General features: G+C 48.6%; 1 protein-coding gene across 16 annotated transcripts in view; it reads left to right on the top strand.

Moving 5' to 3' along the window:
- ADGRL3 (adhesion G protein-coupled receptor L3) overlaps positions 1–16,725 on the top strand; it is an 808,020-nt gene that overhangs the window by 672,468 nt on the left and 118,827 nt on the right. For all 16 annotated transcript variants that reach the window (XM_077346366.1, XM_077346369.1, XM_077346357.1 and 13 more), the window contains exon 18: positions 13,647–13,713. In XM_077346366.1, coding sequence (XP_077202481.1) covers positions 13,647–13,713 — 67 coding nt within the window. The remainder of the gene's footprint in view (positions 1–13,646; positions 13,714–16,725) is intronic.

Below are 16,725 nucleotides of genomic sequence, written 5' to 3'. Positions count from 1 at the left end.
AAGAGCGTGATAAGTTGGCGCTCTTCAAATGTTATGGCCCAGTGGCATCTAATGATTGTTTATTGGGTGCATTTAATACACACCAGGGAGAGCTTTGGGGGCCGGGTTTCTTTTCAGGCAGAAAATGGAGCCAACCTTTATAGCTGTTATTACTTGGGAAGAGCAGTGCGGCTGAATGGGCCCCGCTTGTCCCTGTGGCCACGAGGAAATTAAAAAGCAAGAAGGAACACACAGAGCACGATGAGCACATGCTTGGAACTCACAAAGCCCGTCCAGCCGCCAGGGAGGCAGCTGGGGGTCGAGGGATTCTAAACATTTGTGCAGGACTTACATGGAAAGTAGAAGAGCTTTTATTTTTGTACCCCGCTTTTTTACTACCCGAAGGAGTCTCCGTTTGGCTTACAGTTGCCTGTCCTTCTTCTCACTACAGACATCCTGGGAGGTAGGTGTGGCCGGGAGAGCTCTGAGTGAACTGCGACTGCCACAAGGTCACCCAGCAGGCCTCATGTGTCTCAGAGGGACTTGCAATCTCCTTCTCTTCCTCTCCCCACAACAGGCACCCTATGAGGCAGGTGAGGCTGAGAGAGCCCTGAGAGAACTGTGACCGGCCCCAGATCACCCAGCAGGCCTCATGTGTCTCAGAGGGGCTTACAATTGTGTTCCCTTTCTCTCCCCACAACAGACACCCTGTGAGGAAGGTAAGGCTGAGAGAGCTCTGAGAGAACTGTGCTGCCCAAGATCACCCAAGAAACCTCAAATGTCTCAGAGGATGATTACCTTCCCTTCCTCTCCCCACAACAGACAACCTGTGAGTGAGGTGGGGCTGAGAGAGCTCTGAGAGAACTGTGACTGATCCAAGGCCACTCAGCTGGCTCCCTGTGGATGAGCAAGGAATCAAACCCAGTTCTCCGGGATAACACTCCTAACCGCCACACCAAACTGGCTCTCAAAGACCTGCTCATCAGGTCAGGAGAGCCATTCCTGGGGGAGGGGCATCATAAAGCTGTCAAAAGTCAGAGTTCTTTGCAGTTTTGCTTCCCAAACTGGATCCTTTGGCCGGTGCAGCCTTCCGAAGCTGCTCTCTGCTCCCAGCCGCCCCTCCTGCTCCCCGGCGAGGCACCTCCGCCATCGATTTTCTTCCAGGCAGCCCATTTGCGGAACCAATTCTGGTCTTAAGGAGCACCACCTCGGCGTGATACTTATTTGCACTTTGCACCTGATGAGAATGTTCAGCTTCCGTGGCCTCGTCCACACTGGGATCCGGGCCTGCAGACGGAATTGCTTCTGTTGTTTAGAAATGAGACCTATAATGAAATAAGGGTCTGGGAAGCACTCCTGTTTCTCCTCAATCTAACACCTCTTAAGGAGCCAACGGACACGCAATACGGGAACTTGCGGGAAGCAAAACAAGAACACGGACGCGGAACGCCTTTCCCAGGCTTCGCAGCAGCCGGAATTGGCCCGCCAGTGATTCTAGCGTTCGCCAACGCTGCTTGGAGCTAAATCTGCCAGTTCCAGCTGCTGGGGGTGCCAGCCTTGAATCTTGAGATGTCTTGAGAATAGGGAGGCCAGCCTCCAGCTGGGACTTTGGGATCCCCCAGGGATCCCCCAGGATCCACTCGGGCTAAGAGAAGGCAATCATAAGGGTGGGATTTCATGCAAATAAATATTTTGCATGGGGGCTCCTGGAAAGAGAAATCAGGAGACTTTTTTTTTCTACTAGGAGCCTCTTCATTGAATTCTCTTTACTGCCTTAGAGTCCCTGTTCCAACGCTGTGCTCGTGCATTTTGATATCAGACCGTTGAGGAAGACCCCAAGAGCGGTTGAAACCCGGTTAGTATTAATGGAATCAAAGAACCCTAGAGTGGGAAGGGGCCCTACAGGCCATCTAGTCCACCCCCTAACCCTAACCCTAACTCAGAGCAGGATCAGCCTCCAGCAGCCTTTCCCAGCAAGAGGTTTATGAAGCCCGGGGGTTTCTTGATGGCCCTGGAAGGGTTTCCCAAATGGGTGACAGTAAATTAATGTTTTATATATTTTTAAAAATTGTTAAACATTTACCGGGTGATATGACCATATATGGTCATGTCGAACTCTCCTCCCAATGGCCAATGAAGGGCCTGGAGGGGGTGGGGAGGGGAGGGGCCATGGGTGGGCGTGTCCACAGCTCTGCTTCCCCACCATATTCTTCTGCATGATTGAGCCACTTCTGGGGTTTCTCGAAGCCTGAAGAAGGTTTCAGGAGTTTCTCAGTGATAAAAAGGGGAGAAAGCCTGGCCTAAAGTACCCATGATACGTCCGTCATATTGACACTTCGGGAGGGGGGCCATTTTGGGAGCGGAGGGAAGGTCAGCATGATCATATGTGGTCATCTCACCTGATAAACGTTTAAAAATATTTTAAAAATTAACAAACTCCCACCCATTCAGGAATGTTTCAGGGGTTTCTCCAGGGTAAAAATGGCTGCATTCAAATGCCTCCTGTTTGAAGATCAGTCTCCATTCAGAAATGTTTTTTGTGCATCTGTAATGTCGATTTTTTTTTTACCCTTCCCACATAACGGTCCAAAAATGTGAAGGTGCTCAGCAGATGAAGAAAACCCTCCCATGGAGGCTGAAAAGGAATTGCCATTCATTCTCCAGGGGGAAAACTTGGTCGCTTTGCAGGTTGTGCTCTTTGCCTCTCGTTCTGCAGTTTTGTTTTTCTTTTAGTCAATCTCATTGTTTCCCGTTCATGGGAGTTAAAAATGATGTTAGCCCCTCCAGGCCAAGCCAGAGGTTATGTGCAAAACATGCGGTGGGGGTCCTGGACTTGTTTGTAACCGAAAAGCAGCGAGGACGGTCTGCAAAGTTCCCTGGGGCCGTTTCATGCTTCCCCCCTCTCTTCCCCTTCTCCGTTCCGCACAAGCATGAAACAAGTGGAACCTGTATTTTGGGGAGGGGAAGCTGCTTGAAGAGCTATCTTGAGTGGGAAATTAGGAAAGGAGAGATTTATGCTGACACAAAGTTCCTATTTCTGTAGAGTTCGTGAGTTGGCTCTTTGTGCATCTTCTTCCGCTATGGTTTGTGTCTTAGGAAAGAAGAGCTGATTTCTATACCCTGCTTTTCACTGCCTGAAGGAGTCCCAAAGCGAATTCCAAACACCTTTCCCTTCCTCTCCCCTCAACAGACACCCTGCGAGGCAGAGGAGGATGAGAGATCTCTGACAGAACTGCTCTGTGAGAACAGCTCAAACAGGGCTGTGACTAGGCAAAGGGCACCCACCTGGTTCCCTGAGGATGAGCAGGGAATCCAGCCCGGCTGTCCAGAGTAGAAGCCGCCAATCTTATCTTAACCAGTGCCCCATGCTGGCTTGGGCTAGTTCTGCCCGGCTGATCTCCCCTGCAAATTTAATTAAGGAATGTAAACATGCCAAGTCAGATGCAGGTAAATTGATCCCGTAGGCTGGGAGGAGATTATGCGAGTTATGCAGAAACTCTGTCAGGCAGATGAGAACGCCAGCCGAGGCAAAGGAAGAGGGAGGGAGGGAGGGAGACTAATGAATGCAAATACCTTCCGTTTTCGCCCAAACAGAGCCGTAATCACCAAACGCTTGGCCTGTGAAACACACGCCCAACACGGCTGTATTATGGCAAGGGGGGTGGGGGGAGGGACGGCAGAGGACTGCTGGGTTGATTGAAAACACAAAGCTTCAGACCCCTCCATCCGGCAGAAGAAATCCAATAACCACCGAGCAGGATACCCAAACAGCTGCGGCCTGAGCCGCACCAGCAGCGCATTAAATAGGCAGGAGGAAGAGATCAACGCCTGGCAGCTGCGCTCGCAGCATTAGAGGCCCCAGCACACAACTGTTTGCTTAGCGCCCTGCAGGATAAGCCCCCAACGCCAAAATGGAGGTCGGCTTCCTCTCCGAGAGGATCACAGACCTGGCTCAGCATTCGGAAGCCACAACGGATTCCAAAAGAACATGGCAGGAACCTTTGCAGCAAGGGGAGCAGTCCGACTTGGGACTTAGAACCATAGGATCCTAGAGTTGGAAGGGGCCTCCTGGGCCATCTAGTCCAGCCCCCTGCGCTACACAGGACACTCCCAACCCTCTCGCTCATCCACTGTCACCTGCCACCCCCTTGAGCCTTCACAGAATCAGCCTCTCTGTCAGATGGCTCTTCAGCCTCTGTTCAAAAAGTTTCCAAAGATGGAGAACTAGGGATGCCTCCAGGTGGGGACTGGAGATCCCCCGGGATGACCACTCATCTCCAGACTGCAGCGATCTGTTTCCCTAGAGAAAGTGGCTGCTCTGGAAGGTGGGCATCGAGGACGCTGTGCCCCAGTGACATCGTTGTCCTCCCTGGTGTCCCAACCTGGAGCTGGCAGGCCAGTTTAATACGGGTGGCAGAATCGGTGCGGCACCTTGGCTTCAATAAGGGGGCTGGGGGGGGGGACCACAATCTTTTAACTTGTATGGTTTCGTCTCAGCAAAGCATGGGGCCCTTCTGGCCCCCATGAGTTCTTGGGCTTGCAGGGGGCCTTGCTGGAATCCGAGACTCCTGTTGACTTCTTTGTCTCTTCTCCCAGCAGCTGATGCCTTTCAGAGGCTAAAGCACAGGCTCTGAGACTTCGAAGCACCCAACAGGGCAGCTCATAAACCTTGCCCCCCTGGAAGCCGGATCTCGTGCTTCACCCTCAGTGATCCTTTGAGGAAGATTTCAGGAAGTAGCATAGTCTCACAGAGGCTGTCCCTGTGCAACAAGCAACATTGAAACTGTTTTGCATGCGGTTTTTTAGGTCCCCTTCTGCACAGGTATCTGTACAAACCCCTTAAGCCCCATTTTGTTAAATAAGACAGGACTTTTGGGTCTTTTTAAGGTTCCCGTCCTTTGTAATAACAACAACTGTGAAAAAACAGAAAGCGTAGCTCGATTTTTCCCAGGTGCCATGAAGTTGCGTCTGGATAATTTGCTCCATATTTACTGGTTTCCTTTGGGTTCTTTGTATTTCATTCTGTCATTTTATTCAACTTTGACCTTGACACTTATTCTGATTCTCTCGTGAAAGTTTTATAAGTCAGCAAAGGATTCGTGATTCCGATTTCAAGAGTGCCGATGACTCTGCCTCCCCCTTTGAGGGTGAGCAGAATTGAGACGTGGCCCTCTTGGGCCCATACCGGTCCCTGAACAGAAAGCTTTCCCAGAGATCTCAAAGGGTGATGCTGCCACCCTTTCCTGCCGTTTAATCTGTTGGGAACCCCAGGTTGTGGGGGAGAGGAAACCTGCCGGACCTCTTCCTGGCGCTCTCTTTGGGTGTGGTTCAGTGGGGCATTGTCAGTGCAGAAAAGCCAGGCCTCACCCCCAAGTGACACCTCACTAGGGATGTGCACCCAGAAGACATCCATAGCCGTCTCTCCACAGGGTCAGAAGGGCGTGCTGGGGAAACAGTTAAAGGCCCCTCCAGGCCGTTGGTCCTGAGATTCTTTCTTAGTCAGCTGAACCAAGCCCGAATTGATTTGGGCCTCTCTGATTTGGCTGACTTAAATTAATGGGATGTGTCATTTGGCTTGAATAAGCCCGAAAGGAAACGCCCCTCCCTACATCACACTGCTGTGGCCTTCAGGAGGGACTCCGTGATGAAGTCAGTTTCCACCGACTCTCGGAGAGCTGCAATGTCACGGCCAGGTCTGGCCTAGAAATGGTGTCATGTAGGCAGCAGTTTTGGAAGGAGGGCATCTTCTTTCCACCCCCCACCAGGCATGGCTCATCACCAAGGACTAAGTCAGCCAACACCCTGGGAGCTCTACAGAGCTCCGGGGGGGGGGGGCGTGTTGTTGTTGTTGTTGTTTTAATTAGATGTGGGCAGATGTGATTTGCAGAAGGAGTCAGGACCTTCTGGGGCGTCAATCAAGCTTTATTGTTGTTGCCAAAACAAATGGTCATTCATATGTAATTGTGTTAGTCACAGGCATCGCATACATTTTAGAAAGTCCTCAATTTCTCTGCCTACTGAATTGCTCGAATTTTCTTTGCAAATTATTCAGACTGATAAGGAAGTATTTTCCCCTTACCAGACAGCAGACCAACCAATACACTGGGAGAGAGAAAATGAAAAGATTGTCCTGTTGGGAACCATCCAATGGGCAATACAATAAGTAATAGAGTAGACCAGGGGCTCATGGGAATTGTAGTCCTTGGACATCTGGAGAGCCACAGTTTGGCCACCCCTGCACTAGATCTTTTAATCCAACCACTGTGACATTTATTACTATTACTATTACTATTACTATTGTATTTCAATTTATATGCAGTCTGTCTTTAATAGGGACTTGGAGATACCTGCCCTTCAAATAAGCTGTAGGCATCTATTGAAATCTCAGTTCCGTGAGGGCTTTCCTTAATGTTTGGGGAAAGGATATTGTTTAAAGATTTAATCCATTTATAGCATGACTTGCTCGCCCATGGGGGCCCAAATCAGCTTACATTATTCGCTTCTCCTCCATTTTATTCTCACAACAACCCTGTAAGTTAGACTGGCTGAGAAAAAATGTGTTTCGTCCCAAACCACCCAGCAAACGTCCAGTGGCAACAGCAGGGACCCAGACCTGGCTCTTTCGGATCCTCATTCGACATTCCTAGCACCGCAATAGCTGTCAAACAACCAAAGAGGTGATCTTTTTTAAAGGACCCGCATGCTAATAAGACCAGTTGTTTATTACTTCTCTATCCAGCTCCCATGAAATTTATAGATCTGCTTACGAAGAGCCTGTTGGCCATAAATAATTGCTTGTTGTGGGGATAATGAATAAGGCTTCATTTTATCTTGGCAGTTTGGGCTCCAGCCCCTCTTCCCCCCACAACCGCAACTGTTTGTACCAGCATTTCTTTGGTAACCTAAAATCTGCTATATCATTTGATTGGCATCACTATCTGCTGTCCTCTCTCAGCCCCACCTCCCTCACAGGGTGTCTGTTGTGGGGAATAGGCTGCCTAAGGAGGTGGTGAGCTCCCCCTCACTGGCAGTCTTCAAGCAAAGGTTGGATGCACACTATTCTTGGATGCTTTAGGATGCTTAGGGCTAATCCTGCGTTGAGCAGGGGGCTGGACTAGGGTTAGTATCACCAACTTAGAGAAGAGAGAGAGAGGGGTGGGTGAGACCCTCGGGGACTCGTTAGAACTGCCCCACACCTGTGTCAACAGCTCCTCTGTTGCTGCTGAGGTCGAGGTTGCAGAGGTTAGTTGATGTTAGGCTGAAGAGGAGAGGGGTGATCTCTTAGATAGAAGGCGTTCCTCAGATGATGAGTAGACACCCTCTTATACCAAAGATGCTTCTCTGGGGTTGGCGGAGGGGGACTTTTGGTAGTAGAATCATAGAATCACAGAATTCTAGAGTTGGAAGGGGCCATAGAGGCCATCTAGTCCAACCCCCTGCTCAACGCAGGATCAGCCCAGAGCATCCTAAAGCATCCAAGAAAAATGTGTATCCAACCTTTGCTTGAAGACTGCCAGTGAGGGGGAGCTCACCACCTCCTTAGGCAGCCTATTCCACTGCTGAACTACTCTGACTGTGAAAAACTTTTTCCTGATATCTAGCCTATATCGTTGTACTTGTAGTTTAAACCCATTACTGCGTGTCCTCTCCTCTGCAGCCAGCAGAAACAGCATCCTGCCCTCCTCCAAGTGACAACCTTTCAAATACTTAAAGAGGGCTATCATGTACCCCCCCCTTCAAGGATCGCTGCCTTGTTGTGGCAAGGGGGCTTACGTAGTTCAGTGAAGCTATGAGCTATGCCGTGCAGGGCCACCCAAGACGGACAGGTCATAGCTGAGAGCTCTGACAAAAGGTGATCCACTGGAGAAGGCAATGGCAAACCACTCCAGTATCTTTGCCATGAAAACTCTATGGACAGTTCCAATAGGCATAACGATATGACGCTGGAGATGAGCCCCTCAGGTCGGAAGGTGTCCAATATGCTACTGGGGATGAGCAGACGGCTAGTACGAGTAGCGCCAGAATGAATGAAGCGGCTGGGCCAAAGCCGAAAGGACGCTCAGTTGTGGAAGTAACTGGTGGCGAAAAGACAGTCCGATGCTGTAAAGATTTTTATTCCATAGGAACCTGGAACGTCAGATCCATGAATCAAGGCAAGCTGGACGTGGTTAAACAAGAAATGAGAAGACTGAACATCGACATTTTAGGAATCAGTGAACTAAAATGGACAGGAATGGGTGAATTTAATTCAGATGACCATCAGGTATACTACTGTGGACAAGAATCTCGCAGAAGAAATGGAGTAGCATTCATAATCAATAAGAGAGTAGGAAAAGCAGTCTTGGGATACAATCCCCAAAATGACAGAATGATCTCAGTTCGAATCCAAGGCAAACCATTCAACATCACAGTGATCCAGGTCTACGCCCCAACCACTGCTGCTGAAGAGGATGAAGTTGACCAGTTCTATGAAGCCCTACAACACCTTCTAGAAGCAACGCCCAAAAATGATGTGCTTATCATCATGGGGGATTGGAATGCTAAAGTAGGAAGCCAAAAGATAACCGGGATAACAGGCAAGTTTGGCCTTGGAGTACAAAATGAAGCAGGGCACAGGCTGGTAGAATTTTGTCAAGAGAATACAATGGTCATAGCAAACACTCTTTTCCAGCAACCCAAGAGACGACTCTACACATGGACATCACCAGACGGTCAACACAGAAATCAGATTGACTATGTGCTCTGCAGCCAAAGATGGAAAAGTTCTATCCAGTCAATAAAAACAAGACCAGGAGCTGATTGTGGTTCAGATCATGAGCTTCTTGTTGCAAAATTTAGGCTTAAATTGAAGAAAGTAGGGGAAAGCACTAGGCCACTCAGGTATGAACTAAATCATATCCCTGACGAATACACAGTGGAGGTGACAAATAGATTTAAGGAATTAGATCTGATAGACATTGTACAAGAGGTAGCAACTAAAACCATCCCAAAGAAAAAAATGCAAGAAATCAAAATGGCTGTCTGAGGAAGCTTTACAAATAGCTAAGGAGAGAAGGGAAGTGAAAGGCAAGGGAGAAAGAGAAAGATACACCCAATTGAATGCAGAATTCCAGAGAAAAGCTAGAAGAGATAAGAATGCCTTCTTAAATGAACAGTGCAAACAAATAGAAGAAAACAATAGAATGGGGAGGACCAGAGATCTTTTCAAGAAAATTGGAGATATGAAGAGAACGTTTCATGCAAAGATGGGTATGATAAGGGACCAAAATGGTAGGGACCTCACAGAAGCAGAAGAGATCAAACAAAGGTGGCAAAATTATACAGAAGAACTATACAAGAGCGAGCTTAACATCCCTGATGACCACAATGGGGTAGTTACTGACCTGGAGCCAGACATCCTGGAATGTGAAGTCAAATGGGCCTTAGGAAGTCTGAGCAACAATAAAGCTAGTGGTAGTGACAGCATTCCAGTTGAACTATTCAAAATCTTAAAGGACGATGCAGTAAAAGTGCTACACTCAATATGCCAGCAAATTTGGAAAACTCAACAATGGCCACAGGATTGGAAAAGGTCAGTTTACATTCCAATCCCAAAGAAGGGCAATGCCAAAGAATGTTCAAACTACCGCACCATCGCACTAATTTCTCATGCTAGCAAAGTTATGCTCAAAATCCTACAAGCTAGGCTCCAGCAATATGTGGACCGAGAACTTCCAGAAGTACAGGCAGGATTTCGAAGAGGCAGAGGAACTAGAGATCAAATTGCCAACATACGCTGGATCATGGAGAAAGCTAGGGAGTACCAGAAGAATGTCTACTTCTGCTTCATTGACTATGCTAAAGCCTTTGATTGTGTGGAGCACAACAAATTGTGGCAAGTTCTTAAAGAGATGGGAATACCAGAGCATCTTATTTGTCTCTTGAGAAATTTATATGCAGGTCAAGAAGCAACAGTGAGAACTGAACATGGAATCACTGACTGGTTCAAAATTGAGAAAGGAGTTCGGCAAGGCTGTATACTGTCGCCTTGCCTATTTAACTTGTATGCAGAGCACATCATGAGAAATGCGGGATTAGAGGAGTCACAAATTGGGATCAAGATTGCAGGGAGAAATATCAACAACCTCAGATATGCAGATGATACCACTCTAATGGCAGAAAGTGAAGAGGAACTAAAGAGCCTGTTGATGCGGGTGAAGGAGGAGAGTGCCAAAGTTGGCTTGAAACTCAACATCAAGAAAACAAAGATCATGGCATCCGGCCCTCTCAATTCCTGGCAAATAGAAGGGGAAGAAATGGAGATAGTGACAGATTTTATTTTCCTGGGCTCCAAGATCACTGCAGATGGGGACTGCAGCAAAGAAATTAAAAGACGCTTGCTCCTGGGGAGGAAAGCTATGGCAAATCTAGACAGCATCCTAAAAAGCAGAGACATCACCCTGCCAACAAAAGTGCGTTTAGTCAAGGCTATGGTCTTCCCAGTTGCAATGTATGGCTGCGAAAGTTGGACCATAAGGAAGGCCGAGCGTCAAAGAATTGAGGCTTTTGAACTCTGGTGCTGGAGAAGACTCTTGCGAGTCCCTTGGACTGCAAGGCGAACAAACCAGTCAGTCCTAGAGGAGATCAGCCCTGACTGCTCTTTAGAAGGCCAGATCCTGAAGATGAAACTCAAATATTTTGGCCACCTCATGAGAAGGAAGGACTCCCTGGAGAAGAGCCTAATGCTGGGAGAGATCGAGGGCAAAAGAAGAAGGGGACGACAGAGAATGAGGTGGATGGATGGAGTCACTGAAGCAGTAGGTGCAAACTTAAATGGACTCCGGGGAATGGTAGAGGACAGGAAGGCCTGGAGGATCATTGTCCATGGGGTCGCGATGGGTCGGACACGACTTCGCACATAACAACAACAACATCATGTACCCTCTCAACCTCCTTTTCTCCAGGCTGAACATTCCCAAGTCCCTCAACCTATCTTCATAGGGCTTGGTCCCTTGGCCCCAGATCATCCTCGTCACTCTCCTCTGTACCCTTTCAATCTTATAGTAGGCTAGCCGATCATTAGAAACACAGACCCTAGGGAGTGTGATGAGCATTTGGGCCACATAATGACTTGTTTGCCTGGGGCAAGGGTTGTAGGCATCACTGGCTGTCTAGTTTCAAGATAGCACTTCCAGAACATCAAAGGTAGATCTTTCAGAATCACATGTCCAAAACCAGCTGGACTGGCAAAGATTAGGGGTCTCAATTTGTGGGTGAAAAAATGATGCCAGGAGGAAGAGTTTAGATTTGTTTGGAACTGCAGACTTTTCTGAGACAAGCTGAACTGGTGCGAAAGAGATGGGCTTCACTTGAACCAAAAGGGAAAGGGGCTGGTGACACAATAGCAAAAAGGCAGCAGAGCATAATTTTACGAACCAAAGCAGACATGGCACCAACTTGTCACTGAGTTCGGATTGGGGCAGCATGGCCTGGTGAGGCGTGCCAGGCTCAGCACCATGAAGGATTGAAGTGGACCAACAGAGCAATCAACCCCCCCCCCCCTTCTGTCGTGGCAAGAGAAACTTTGAGCATTTCTTTAAATATATTCGGAGCAGGAAATGCGCTAGGAAAGGGGGACTTTTGGATGACCAAGGAAAAAGAGGATTGCTCAAGGGGGCCGGGGAGGTGGCAGAAGAGCTAAATGGATTCTTTTCCTCTGTGCTCCCTGTGGGGTAGGAACTGAGATCAGAGCAGCCGTTTCCAGGAATGGAGTCTGAAGCACTGAGTCAAATTGAGGGGATAAGAGGTCAAGTTCTAGACCTGTGGGGGGAAGTTCTAATCCATTCAGTCTCCGGGTCCTGATGGCATACATCAAAGGGCTCTTAGCGAACTCAAATGCGACATTGTTGATCTTCTGACCAGAATGTGCAACTTGTCGCTAAAATTAGCCTCTGTGCCAGTGGACTGGAGAGGAGCAGATGGTTTTAGAAGTTTTCTTTTAAGTTCAGAGAGAGACCAGGCAATGACAGACTCAGGTAAATTAGTAGAAAGTCCCAGGTAAGTTAGTAGAAAGCGTTATTAAGGAAAGAATATTAAGCACATAGAAAGGGGTGGACGGGACAGAAACTCAGCGTGGCTTCAAGGACATCTGGTGAAGCTGATGAGCAGTAGATTCAGGATGGACAAAAGGAATACAGCTTTAATCAGCATGTGAATTAAAATGGTGTGTTCGGTGCCAGTGGGGGGGGGGGTGATGGCTACAGACATGCAAGGCTTTGAAAGGGGGTTGAATCCATTCATGGAGGATAGGACCATCAGTGTCCTACAGAACTTGAGGAATAAAGGAAATGCAAGAGCCAGGAGGCAACAGCAGGGAAAGTCTTATCTTCAGAACTGTGTTGTGGGCCATCTAGAGAAATTAGTTGGCCCCTGTGTGAGACAGGAGGCTGGACTAGATGGACCCCCGGTCTGATCCAGCAGGGCTGTTCTTACTTTGCTTTGACACCATTTTTACACCGCCTTATCACATGTTGTGCTCTTTCTGATGTGCTCCTCTAAGACTGCATAATTGTATGGCTCTTTGCGGGTGGGGTTAGTTGTTTTACTGGCCCTGTGCTTTAGTGTGGTGGTTGTGGTTTGGCTTCTTTGAAAGGATAGTATGCAAGTCTTATGAATAGATACATTTTCAAGATCCGGAGCAGCACACACAGTGAGAGAACAACCTATATGTTCCCTGCTTGTTTTCTTCTTGGGGAACTTAGAACTGAGCATGCTTGGGGGAGACGTCTTCTTCTCTTGAACAAGATCAAGTTCCATCATCTCTGAAATTGGGACTCAAGTAAAGAAACCACCTAGGGCTGTCCACCTGGGATTTAATTTTCCCAGTATATCTCCGTAATTTCCAAGAGAAAGTGTTTTCACATTTCTCTGGACAGCAGGTATTAAATCATCTCGTCTTACCCCAAAACCATCAACAAGAAAAGTTGTTAATTTAAAGATCATATGCCGTTTTTGCAGAATTTATATCCATCTGTCTCATAACTATTCCAGTCCATTTTGTCATCAAATGAACTTGGAATGGAAATGTAATTTCCTAGGACTGTTAACCATTGGGGTATATTAAATAAAGGCAAAATTAAGTGATTAATAATTTAGGTTGGGTCATGAATCACTTAGCTTGATCGTAAAGGTCAGTTGTACTTCAAGAAATATTCATGAAAACAATGCATTTCTCCATGGGGACAAAAATCTCTTGAATCTAATTAAAGTTCACCCTTCCGTTCCCAAATTTACTTCTCCTTTCACCCAGCTGCTCAGATCTTCCCGGTAGAAGAAAGTCACCCGCAATGGAAGCCGACAGTCTAGTTGGACGGCGAAGAATAGCTTGGTTGAGGGGCTGTTTCAGGGCTTTTGATAAAGATTTTCTATGCCCAAAACCTAAAGCTTTAGCAAAGTAGACTCTGTGCTATTTTCTTCTGCTTCCTTCAGAGGTAATTATCTTACTCCATCAATAGCACTGTCAGAAACCCGGCGTATAATTCAGCTTCTAAATGAACAAGCCATGTAATATTTCCTGCCTCCTAGAGGAATGTTATACAGCTCCCATTTCTCTCTGTCACTTGCTCAGTGTTGATAGATGCCCCACGTACAGACTCTGAGTACTGTCTTTTCCTGCTTTCCCGCTACAGATGTTGGCTTCGACTTGACACCTACTTCATCTGGAGCTTTATAGGACCGGCAACCTTGATCATCATGGTAAGAGTCCCTGACTCCCCTCCTTTGTCGAGGTCCAGAAGCCAAACTTGAAATCTGCCATCGTCATCTTCAGCATATATGCAGATTAATTGGGGAAGGGCCAGTGCCCACCGCCAAGGAAGGACAAATGCATCCCCTTGAATGCTAAACCCCTGTGAATAGGATGGGTGGGTGGAAAGAGGCAGGCTTCTCTCCCCCTGTTCGTGGCCACGGGACATGTGGAGTCTGCGGCATGGCCTGACTGCCTCACCTGTGTCCCTCTGGAAGTGCTTTTCTGTTCCGGGAAAATGTTAGATCGGAATCTCTCTCCGTCATTTTCCCACTTCAGAATAGAAAGATGCGATCCCTTGCAGAGCCCATGAATCTTTGCAGCGTCTCCACTGCACACGTCTGTCTCATCTGGGGGATCTACAGTGCGGCATCCGACGACACCAAAACATTTCTGCAGATAGGGAGGTGCCGAGTAGGAGGAACAGCACGGTTTGAGATTTCAAGCGATAAACGGGCACCTGACAAAGCGGTTGGCATTGAACCGTCAGATCCTGGCAAGCGGCCTGAAGCCAAGGCAGATGTCGTTTCGCTTTAATGGCAGGACTGTCTCTTTCCTGTTCAGCCCGGACTCCTGAGCGTTGTAGAGACATCTCAGTCTAGCTGTGGGAATTCTGCGTGGGAGCCGTGGTGCCATTGGCACACGATGGCTTGTAAAATCTCCATGGAATTCAAATGGTCTCAAACCGGAAAAACAACCACAAAAAACTCCCTACCAGGTTCCTCTAGACCAGGCCTCCTGAATGGGTGGGAATTAATTAATTTTCTATCATTTTTTAATTTGTTAAACATTTATGGCCATATATGGTCATGTCGACCTATGCCCTCCCTCCCAAAATGGCCAGTGATGGGCCATAGAGTTTTTGTCCAAATACCGTAGCACCCCTGCATCCTCAGCATCATGATGACATCATTTCCGGCATGCCCGGAAGTTACTGCATTACTGGCCATGCAGCCCTAGGCCTCCATTTGCTGCCGGTAAGGGCCCCTCTAGCCAGCTGATCCAGACTGGGGTGGAGAGATCCTGGAGAAGGGGATCCCCCACCTCTAGCACCCCTGCTAGGGGGCCTGTTGAGAACCCCATTGTTGCCTCTTAAAGGTTTTAGTTTAGTGAAGGCCTGGCAGATCACTGATAGGCCCTTCAAACTCCATGAGTTTTCCATTAGACCTGGAGAAAAATCCAATATTTTTGCTGGGGTTTTGCCATTAAAAGCTACAGTGTTAATGGCTTTGGGGTTCCTGTGCTGCCTCCTGCCCTCCATCCCTCCTGAGATGGATTTTGGTGGTCTTGGGGCTGCCTACATGTCCTGGTAGAGAACACCTTGATGCACAGTCCTTAATGGGAGGATTCATAGAATCATAGAATAACAGATGTGGAAGAGGTCATCTAGTCCAGGGGTGGTCAACCTGTGGTCCTCCAGATGTCCATGGACTACAATTCCCATGAGCCCCTGCCAGCATTGTAGTCCATGAACTGGAGGACCACAGGTTGACTACCCCTGATCTAGTCCAACCCCCTGCACCATGCAGGACACCCACAACCCTACCACTCATCTACTGTAACCTGCCGTTCAAATGCGCTAAGTCCTTTTTGGAGCATTGGGGTGTCTCACCTTAGGAAAACATGCCTGGATGTGACTGCTTAAGCTAGTATTTCAACCAAAAAATCAGCCAAGCCAGCAGCCGCATGGGGCTCATTGCTCCTTGGGCGGAAGGGCCAGTGTCTCCTGCGACCCAATCCTAGCTAGTGCTAATGGGAGTCAGTTTTGAGGTTCAGGACAGTTTAGATCAGGGGTAGTCAAACTGCGGCCCTCCAGATGTCCATGGACTACAATTCCCAGGAGCCCCTGCCAGCATTCGCTGGCAGGGGGCTCCTGGGAATTGTAGTCCATGGACATCTGGAGGGCTGCAGTTTGACTACCCCTGCTTTAAAGGGCCGAGAGACAAAGACTTGACTCAGGAGAAATTGCCCCCCCCCCTCCAGAAGCGCTCCGAGTCCGTGAATGGAAGCCGGGACAGTGCTGTGTAGCCGCCTCATGGAGATCTCGGCTTTGAGGAAAGGAAAGCTGCCTGCGTCTCCAGCGGCTGAGCATTTCTGTCTCTTGGCTGCGTCTAGCAGGCGGTGTGCGCTTCGTCTCGTCATCCCAGTGTGGATGTTTCTAACAATGGCTCCCCTTCCCACACGTCCCCCTCTGCCGCCTTTGAATACGGCCACATGCAGAGCTCCACATGCCGAGGTCACCGCGGAGCCTTAAGAATCGGGATGAAATAAGACACCACAGAGACCTCAAAAAGGCAACGTGTCAGATGGTTAAACATCTGTTTTTCTGGAAACATCTTTGTTAAGACCAGCGTATCTGACGGGGTGGCTTTGTGTCCTTCCGCGGACTCTTTTCTATGAGCTCCCTTGCCAGACGGGCCTCTTTGCAATGAGTCCAATTTCTCACCGTGCCATGAACAGTTGGTTCTCATGGAAGCTATAAGCCGCATTTGGGCCGACTGCAAGTGAAGTCTCACCTTCCCCTTGTGGCAGCCCTCCTCTGCGGATTCCCACCTGGTCAGGGGTGGAAACGGGATCCACGGGGTAGGGGCAGGATTGTCCTGGAGAGAAAACTAAGGCCTCCAGTCCTTACCACAAGTTCTGACTGTGCAGTCCCTTGTGATTCCTAGAGCGACCTGTAAGAAACTAGAGTCGTTCTAGCAACCGCCAAAATCTTTGTGGGATGCCACCCCCAGACACAACCCTCCAACCCCCCCCTTCCTGGCCCTCGTACAATTCAGTGATTCCCTTGCCTGCACACAGAAAACTAGCCCAGCAGGAAAAGCCTGGTCTGGAGCCCTGTTCCCTGCCATCTACCGTTCTGTGTATGCAGAAGCATCCCCTCCAGTGAGGCTCTCCCTGCAGTCTACATGGGGCTGCCCTTGAAGACAGCACGGAAACGACAACTGGGGCACCCTGCAGGA

This window comes from Paroedura picta, chromosome 7, assembly GCF_049243985.1.
Source record: "Paroedura picta isolate Pp20150507F chromosome 7, Ppicta_v3.0, whole genome shotgun sequence".
Classification (NCBI taxonomy): Eukaryota; Metazoa; Chordata; class Lepidosauria; order Squamata; family Gekkonidae; genus Paroedura; species Paroedura picta.
Note: the sequence above shows the minus strand (reverse complement) of the source record. Positions and strands in the feature narration are given on the sequence as shown.